The sequence below is a fragment of the Pygocentrus nattereri genome, chromosome 12 (genome assembly GCF_015220715.1).
Source record: "Pygocentrus nattereri isolate fPygNat1 chromosome 12, fPygNat1.pri, whole genome shotgun sequence".
NCBI classification, from domain to species: domain Eukaryota; kingdom Metazoa; phylum Chordata; class Actinopteri; order Characiformes; family Serrasalmidae; genus Pygocentrus; species Pygocentrus nattereri.
Window position 1 is genome coordinate 42,585,435 of NC_051222.1, and position 9,883 is coordinate 42,595,317.

A 9,883-nucleotide genomic window follows, 5' to 3' on the forward strand; every position below is an offset into this window, starting at 1 on the left:
CTTGTGAAGTGGTAGACCATGCAAACTCTCAGAGTGGGGCTGCCAAGTGCTGAAGCACATAGCATGTAAAAAAATTCCCAAACTACCTCTGGAAGCAACATCAGCACAAGATCTGAGCATCAGGAGCTTCATGAAATGGGTTTCCATGGCTGAGCAGCTGCACACAAACCTAAGATCACTATATGCAATGATAATTGCATATAAGGGGTGTAAAGCGCCTCCACCTGGACTCTGGAGCAGTGAAACCGTGTTCTCTGGAGTGATGAATCAGCTTCTCTATTTGTCAATCTGATGGTGATCTGGGTTTGGTGGATGTCAGGAGAACTTTACCTACTGGAATGCACAGTGCCAACAGTAAAGTTTGGTGGAGGAGGGATGATAGGCTGGACTGTTTTTCAGGGTATGGGCTCTCAGTTCCAGTGAAGGGTGATGTTGAAGCTACAGCACAAAGACATTTTACACAGTTAAGCTTCCAGCTTTGTGTCAGCAGTTTGGGGAAGAGCCTTTCCTGTCCCAGCAGGACTGAGATCCTGAGCATAAAGCAGCTCCATAAAGACATGGAGTGACCAGTTTGGTGTGGAGGAACTCCAGTGGCCTCACAGCTGACCTGACCTCAACCCCACTGAACAACTTTGGGATGAACTAGAGCGGAGGTTGTGAGTCAGACCCTCTCATCCAACATCAGTGTCTCACCTCACAAATGCTCTTCTGAATGGACTCTTTCCATAATCTTGTAGAAAGCTTCCCAGATGAATAGAGGCTGTTTTAGTTGCAATGGGGGAACCAACATTAATTCCCATAGTTTGGAATGGGATGCATTTGTCCACATACGTTTGGCCATGTGTGCCTTAGTCCATGTTTATAGATAACAGTCTGTCACACAGTATCAGAAACCACTGAGCAACTCCACCTGGTTTGAGACAAGCAAGTGTGAAACCAATGCAGTTGGCTAACTGGCTGTAACGGGGACTACAGGCTTCCACTACTTAGCCACGTTAGCCTCGTAGCTCCAGAGCTACGACTAAAGAAACAAACTTCAGACACCAAACATGTCTAAGCTGAGTGGCTATATCTGGGGTGAAATGGGGGAAACTAGATTTTTATTCTAGACTATCGCTTTAATTTTATATAAAACATATGAAATATATTATTACATATAAATGCTTACATGTATATGATATATGAGACATTGTTATTACATATAGATATTGGTGTGTATATAAAACATGGAACACATTATTACACATATATACAACCCCAATTCCAATGAAGTTGGGACGTTGTGTAAAACATAAATTAAAACAGAATACATCCATCCATCCATTATCTTCCGCTTCTCCGGGGTTCGGGTCGCGGGGGCAGCATCCTAAGCAATGAGGCCCAGACCTCCCTTTCCCCAGCCACTTCCACCAGCTCTCCAAGAGGGATTCCGAGGCGCTCCCAGGCCAGCTGGGCGATATAGTCACGCCAGCGTGTCCTGGGTCTTCCCCGGGGTCTCCTCCCAGGTGGACTTGCCTGTGACACCTCCCAAGGGAGGCGTCCAGGAGGCATCCTAACTAGATGCAAGATATTTAATGTTCAAAAGGATAAACTTTATTATTTATTGCAAATATTCACTCATTTTGAATTTGATGCCTGCACCATGTTCCAAAGAAGTTGGGACAGGGGTGTGTTTACCACTGTGTTACATCACCTTTCCTTTTAACAACACTCAATAAGCGTTTTCGAACTGAAGACACTGATTGTTGAAGCTTTGTAGGTGGAATTCTTTCCCATTCTTGCTTGATGTACAGCTTCAGTTGCTCAACAGTCCGGGGTCTCCGTTGTCGTATTTAGTGCTACATAATGCGCCACACATTTTCAATGGGAGACTGGTCTGGTCTGCAGGCAGGCCAGTCTAGTACCCGCACTCTTTTACTACGAAGCCACGCTGTTGTAACACGTGCAGAATGTACATTTTAGTTTTTATTGGTAATGCTTTGTTTGCATCATTAAAAAAGGCTGCTAAGCATGAGCTGTACCTGTTTTTCAACCACAGCTAGCTATGCCTGCTCTGTGCCCCATGTGGTCTGAATGCTATATTGAACTGATGTGATTTCTTTGGTGCATTACAGCTGTAAGAGTAGAGAAGCACAATACTGACTAACTGCTGTATTTCCTCTGATTACACTCAAACAGGCTCCAAAAGATGTGATTCTAGTAAGCTCAGAACCAACTTACTGTTGCACTTGCTTTATTAAGGGACCAGAACAGTGGGGTTACATATGAAATGCCTGTGGTGAGGCTCTTTCAATCTACAGAAAGTAACTAAGTTTTATATATAAATTTAAATATATATAAATTTATATATAAATATATATACATGTATGTTCAAGATTCAAGAGTTTTATTGTCATGTGCACAGCAGAACAGGCAGTTACACTGTACAATGAAGTTCTTACTTTGCTGTTCCTCCATTCACCAAATATAATCTTAAGAGAATAAAAAAGAAAATATAAGAATAACTCTAAAAACAGTAGTAAAAATTAAAAGTAAAAAATGTGCAGTATGTGCAAAGTTGAAATAAAATTAAAGTTACATGTGCGTATGTGCGAATATATAGAGCAGCTGTTCATAAAGTGCATCAAGTAACAGATGTAAACAGTAAACAATATTACTCTGTGCAGTAACAGATGTAAACAGTATTGTTCTAACAGCAGCAGTGCAGTGTAGGTAAGGTGCAGTTGTTGAGTGCAAGGTTAAATCAGTTCAGAATGGGAGGGGGGAAGAGGTAGTAAGTGAGGTGTTCACCAGCCTGATGGTCTGTGAATAGAAACACACAACCCCTGCCCCCCCTCTGTCAGTATCAACAGGCCAGGTCTGCAGAGCTCTGAGAAAGATCAACCCCCACAAGGCACCAGGACCAGACAAGATTACTGGGCGGGCCCTCAGAGCATGTGCGAACGAGCTGGCTAATGTACTGACCTCCATTTTCAATCTCTCTCTCAGCCAGAGCATTGTTCCCACCTGCTACAAAAGGACAGTCATTGTCCCCATTCCTAAGAAGAGCCCCCCCCCACCTGCCTGAATGACTACAGACCAGTAGCTCTCACTCCAATCATTATGAAGTGCTTTGAGAGAGTGGTGCTGGCCCACATCCATGACAGCATACCGGACACGCTGGACCCCCTGCAGTACACCTACCATCACAACAGATCCACCTCGGACACAGTCGCTGCTGCCCTTCACTACTCCCTCTCCCACCTGGAAAACAAAGACTCCTACATCAGGATGCTCTTTGTTGACTATAGCTCAGCCTTCAATACGGTCATCCCACACAAACTCACCCACAAACTCTCCACACTCGGCCTGCACCCCACCCTCTGTGACTGGCTTTTGGACTTTCTGACTGGCAGGCCCCAGTCTGTCAGGATCAGCAACAGGACTTCAGCCAGCATCACCACCTACATCGGCACTCCACAGGGCTGCGTCCTCAGCCCTATTCTCTACACCATGTTCACCCATGACTGTGTCGCCTCCCACAAGGACAACATCATCCTGAAGTTTGCTGACGACACAGCAGTGATAGGACGTATCACTGGTGGAGATGAAGCAGCCTACAGGAGGGAGGTGACCAGACTGGTGCCATGGTGTGATGAAACTCATCCTCAACACGGACAAGACGAAGGAGCTGATAGTGGACATGAGGAAGGAGAGGAGACCTCATCGGCCACTTTTCATCCGGGAGCTCGAGGTGGAGAGGGTGAGCAGCTTTAAATACCTGGGTGTCCACATCAGTGAGGACCTCACATGGTCACTGAACACCAAGCAGCTAGTCAGAAAGGCTCAACAGCGGCTGTACTTCCTGAGGAGGCTGAGGAAGTTTGGGATGTCTCCGGTGATCCTCAGCAACTTCTACAACTGCGTCATTGAGAGCCTCCTGACCAGCTGCATCACCGTTGTGTTTACAATTGCACTATTGCACTTTAGCACTCATTTCTGCTGCAAATAATCATGTTCCCGGCAAGGCACAGCACTATCCATCCATACCACTGTAATTTATACATTGCGTTATTTCTTGATATATACTCTTTTGTATTTTTTTAAATGTTATATTTGGCATTCTTAGCGAGGAGCAAAGTAAGCTTTTCATTGTATATAAGGACCCCTGTGCTGACTGTTCTTGACTGTTCTGGATGTGCGGCTGCCGACTCTGACTGACTGGGGTCTATCTGATAGAAAGCTCAGCACCCAGTTGCAGAGGGCAGGTGTCAGTCCGAGGGTGAGGAGTTTTTCTGAGAGTTTGTGTGGGATGACCGTGTTAAATGCTGAGCTGTAGTCAATGTAGAGCATTCTGACATATGTGTCCTTGCCCTCCAGGGCTGTGTGGACGGCTGTGTTCACTGCGTCGTCTGTGAACCTGTTCTGACAGCATGCGAACCGAAGAGGGTCTATAGTGTTCGGAATGGTCTCTTGGATGTGAATCATGACTGTTCTCTCGAAGCACTTCATCACGATTGGGGTGAGTCCAACAGGGCAATAGTCATTTAGGCAGGTCACAATGCTTTTCTTTAGGAGGGGTAAGATGGTGGTGGACTTGAAGCAGGATGGCACGAGGGACAGATTGATATGCCCACAAACACATCAGCCAGTTCTGATGAGCAAACTCTGAGAGCACGCCCGGGGATGTTGTCTGGGCCGGCTGCTCTCCGTGGATTTATTCTCCTCAAGGTCCTGCACACATCCACTGATGTCACAGTGAGTGATGTGTTTCGTGTGGCCATTGTGTCTCTCTGTGGCGGGCACGCAGCATGGACCGAGCTTAAGTAACATATTTCACTCAGTTAATGAGAGGTTTCACTCAGCTATGGAAGATTTACCTCAATTAATGGCATATTTCACTCAGTTAATGATAGATTTCACTCAGCTATGGAAGATTTACCTCAGTTAATGGCATATTTCACTCATTTAATGATAGATTTACCTCAGCTAATGCCATAATTCAATGAGCTTCTGCAGATTTATCTGGTAATAACATATTTCACTCAGCTTCTGCAGATTTACCTCAGTTAATGGCATAAATCAATGAGCTTCTGCAGATTTACCTGGTAATAACATATTTCACTCAGCTTCTGCAGATGTACCTCACTTAGTAACATATTTCACTGTTAATGACAGATCAGCACGTCACTGCGAGCGACAGAGAGCACGTCACTGCGAGCGACAGAGAGCACCACAGCTTAGAACTTCAGATTGAGCAGCGTTCAACTTTCACTTCAATAATTAACACTTTCAGACCGCTAACCCCTCACGCCTTTTCCCTCTTTTTGTTTTCTCCCTCTCTCTTTCTATTTCTTCTCTTACACAGGTTTCAACATGTCTTCCCAGGACCGAGCTCTCCAGGCCCTGAGCGCTGAGTTGGCCCGTTTGGACCGTCACATCACCGCCCTCCTGAAGAGGCAGGACGAGCTCCTTCAGCGGAAGTTGCAGCTCGAAGCCTCCCGGGAAGTTTCCCCCTCGGTGGTCGCGCCAGCCTTGTCTCTTCGTACACCGGGAGACGCCGTTCTCACGCCAGCCCCAGCCGCACCTGGTCCCTGGGAACGCCAGCGCCGCAGACGGCCTTCCAGACCTTCACCGCCACCCCAGCCGGTCTTCACCTCCTGCAACCGTTTCGCCGCCCTCAGCCCACCGCCTACGCCTTCACCTACGCCTCGGGCCCCGTCGCCCGCCCCAGCGCCTCGGCGCTCCGCACAGGACTCGGTTTATGTTATTGGTAGCTCTATTGTCCGCCATGTTAGAGTAAGAGGTGTAAACAGCCGCGCCACTGTCTCCTGTTTTCCAGGTGCACGGGTTCTAGATATCGCCAAGCGGCTCCCCTCAGCCCTCCGCAGACGCGACGCCTTCGGGACCATGGTTATCCACGTCGGGACCAACGACATCTCCGACCGGCGCAGCGAGGTCCTGAAGGAGCACTACCAGACGCTACTGGACACCGCCAGGAAGAAGACGGACACTAGGATCGTCATCTCCGGCCCTCTTCCCACCTACCGGCGGGGATCCGAGCGGTTCAGCAGGCTCTTCGCGCTGCAGTCCTGGCTCCGCGGCTGGTGCGCCTGCAACGGGTTGGGCTACGTGGACAACTGGTCCTCGTTTTGGGAGCAGCCAGCGCTCTACCGGAGGGATGGGCTTCACCCTAGTCCTCTGGGGTCCGTCGTCCTCTCACGGAACATCGAGAGGGCCATCCGCTGACTTCAAAGCGGCCACGTAAGTAGCGGCAAAAATAGAAATGTTACTGCTCACCATGCTAGTGTTACTGCTAGAAATAAGCCGATTGCTAGCACTTCTACAAATGCTTATTGTATAAATACAATTGAGACTGTGTCTGTTCCCCGAATAAAACAACACATCAAAAAGCCTCGAAACGTTTGCCTTAGTAACCTCATTCATATCAGACCAGTTACACCAGTTTACAACGACCGCACCTTTGGTCTAAAACTCGGCCTGCTTAATATTAGATCCCTGGCATCTAAAGCCATTATTGTAAATGAAATTATTACAGATCATGGTTTTGATGCTCTGTGCCTCACAGAAACGTGGATTAGACCCGATGAGTACCTTAGTCTAAATGAAGCCACTCCCGCAGGCTACAGCTATGCACACAGCCCTCGTTTAAGCGGTCGGGGTGGAGGTATAGCAACCATCCATGCTAAAGCTTTAGGCGTGAACCAGAAAGCAGGACCTACATTTTCTTCTTTTGAAGTTCTTGTACTCAATATACTTGAGCAAGGAACAAATAAACATTCATTTCTATTAATCACAATTTACAGGCCACCCGGTCCGTATTCTCAGTTCTTACAGGAATTCTCTGAGTTTCTATCAAGCCTAATAACGTTTTCAAATAAAATATTAATTGTCGGAGATTTTAATATCCACATCGACAACCCTCACGACACACTAAGTAAGGCATTCATATCTATCATAGACTCCATGGGATTCACCCAAATTATAAATGGGCCCACACACCACCTCAACCACACTCTAGACTTAATACTGACCTTTGGTGTAGACATAGATAACCAAGATAGCCATTCTCCCCCAGAGCACAGCCGTCTCAGACCATTACTTAATCTCATACAAAATCCAGTTTAGTGGTAATATGCGCTCATCACCATGCTACCAGGTTAAGAGGACTATAACTTCCTCCACAGCTGGCAGCTTTATCAGAAACCTCCCGCAGTTATCAACTTCAGTCAGCTGTCCATCCGATCCTACTGAGTTAGATACTATGACCAAATTCTTAGAGGATACTCTTCAATCTACGTTAGACAGTGTAGCTCCATTAAAAAGCAAAATAGTACGGCAGAAAAAACTCGCCCCGTGGTATAATGATCACACTCGAACTCTAAAACAGACGGCCAGGCAACTAGAGCGAAAATGGCGTCTGACTAAATTAGAAGTGTTCCAGTCCGCCTGGAAGGAGAGCCTTATACACTATAGAAGAGCTCTTACTGCAGCACGTTCAGCCTATCTCTCCTCTCTCATAGAAAACAATAAGAACAATCCCAGATTACTATTTAGTACAATTTCTAAACTGACAGAGAACAAAAGAGTCACTGAACCCCAGATACCATCAGCCTATAGCAGCAATGATTTTCTGAATTTCTTTAGTGATAAAATTGAAAAAATTAGACAGACAATTCTGAACACACAGTTAAACTCCACAAACCTGGTGGCTTATAATTCCAGTCTAGACCCTGAGAATATTAGAGTCACTCCAGATATGCTGGAATCGTTTACATTACTCCAAGAAAATGAACTAATCAAAATAGTCTCTTCTGCAAAACCATCGACCTGTATTCTGGACCCGATCCCTACAGGTCTACTCAAGGAAATCTTACCAGAAATAACAAAGCCTATTCTGTCAATAATAAACTCCTCTCTTAGCCTCGGATATATCCCAAAAACTTTTAAACTTGCAGTAATTAGACCGCTGATTAAGAAAGCTAACCTCGATCCCTGTGAACTATCAAATTATAGACCCATCTCAAATCTCCCCTTCATATCTAAGATCCTGGAAAAAGTGGTAGCAAAACAATTAAGCCCTTATTTGCATAGGAATAATCTACACGAAAAATTTCAGTCTGGTTTTAGGCCACATCATAGTACAGAAACAGCATTAGTAAAAATTATAAATGATCTTCTATTTTTCACGGACCAAGGAAATGTGTCATTGTTAGTCCTCCTTGACCTTAGTGCAGCATTCGACACAATAGACCACGCTATCCTACTAGATAGACTAGAAAACCTTGTAGGGGTAACAGGAACAGCTCTTTCCTGGTTCAGGTCCTACCTCACCGATCGATATCAGTTTGTTAATGTAAAGGGTGAATCATCTGTTCGTGCAAAAGTAATTTATGGTGTTCCACAAGGTTCTGTTTTAGGACCTATATTATTTACAATATATATGCTACCACTAGGCACCATTATCAGTAAACACGGCATAAATTTCCACTGTTATGCAGATGACACCCAGTTATACATATCAAGTAAACCGGATGATAAAATTAAACTTGCCAAGATTGAGGACTGTGTAAAAGACATAAAAGATTGGATGTCAAATAATTTTCTGTTACTTAACTCAGATAAAACAGAGGTCCTGCTTCTTGGTCCAAAATTAGCCAGACACAGACTGTCTAACTCAACACTAAAACTTAACAATCTCTCAGTTTCATCAAGCCTATCTGTTAAAAATCTTGGTGTCATGATAGACGCTGATCTCTCCTTCGACACACATATATCTAATATCACTAGAACAGCTTTCCTGCATCTCCGCAATATCGCTAAATTAAGAAATTCATTATCTCTACAGGATGCAGAAAAGCTAGTTCATGCATTTATCACTTCAAGGCTAGATTATTGTAATGCCCTGCTGTCTGGATGTCACAGCAAAAGCCTTAACAAGCTTCAGCTAGTCCAGAACGCTGCAGCCAGAGTCCTCACAAGAACTAGGAAGTTTGACCATATTAGTCCAGTTTTATCAGCCCTGCACTGGTTACCAGTTAAATTTCGCATTGATTATAAAATTCTATTACTGACTTATAAAGCTCTAAACGGGCTCGCCCCTCAGTACCTGAGTGAGCTCCTCTCCTACTATGAACCATCACGCCTACTTAGATCACAAGGTGCTGGCCTACTACTGGTACCTAGAATAAATAAAGCTACATCAGGGGGGAGAGCTTTCTCATACAAAGCCCCCCAGCTCTGGAATAATCTTCCTGCCAATGTTCGGGAATCAGACACAGCCCCAATCTTTAAGTCTAGGCTAAAAACTTATTTGTACAGTCAAGCATTTGGTGATTAGTCTTCCCTGTCAGGTCTAGACCTGCTGGAGTCTACACTCTACGCTCTGTTTTACTGTAATCTGTGGTCAGCCACTCTTTACAGTATTAACTCTGTTTTTTTTTTCTTCTCCTTTCTCTGCCGAGCTGATCAGCTGCCCATCCTGTGCGCCTGATGCTGTTGCCTCTACTGCCTTGATTGGTGCCGCTGCTCACCAGCCTTCTGGACCGGTTTGACCACCACTGAGCTTCTTGCTGTACAGCGCTGTGCAGTCCTCACCCTCAGATCTCTCTCTTTCTTTTCCCACTTTACTATAATACTTCTTACTAATAATGTTCGCTGTCCGGTGTCGACCATAGGAGGATGGGTTCCCCTTCTGAGTCTTGGTTCCTCTCAAGGTTTCTTCCTCTTTTAGGGAGTTTTTCCTTGCCACCGTCGCCGCTGGCTTGCTCATGGGGGCTCGGACCCGGAGTTTCTCTCTTCTTTTCTCTTCTCTCTGTAATGCTGATTGTTCTGTAAAGCTGCTTTGTGACAACACCTGTTGTAAAAAGCGCTATATAAATAA

General features: G+C 45.4%; 1 protein-coding gene across 1 annotated transcript; it reads left to right on the plus strand.

Moving 5' to 3' along the window:
• The first annotated feature begins 5,212 nt into the window (after nucleotides 1–5,212).
• On the plus strand, nucleotides 5,213–9,499 carry LOC119264804. The gene is made up of 2 exons (XM_037543782.1): nucleotides 5,213–6,243; nucleotides 9,473–9,499. The coding sequence occupies exon 1, from the start codon at nucleotides 5,356–5,358 to the stop codon at nucleotides 6,226–6,228; it is 873 nt and encodes a 290-aa protein (XP_037399679.1). The 5' UTR covers nucleotides 5,213–5,355; the 3' UTR covers nucleotides 6,229–6,243; nucleotides 9,473–9,499.
• The last annotated feature ends 384 nt before the right edge of the window (nucleotides 9,500–9,883 follow it).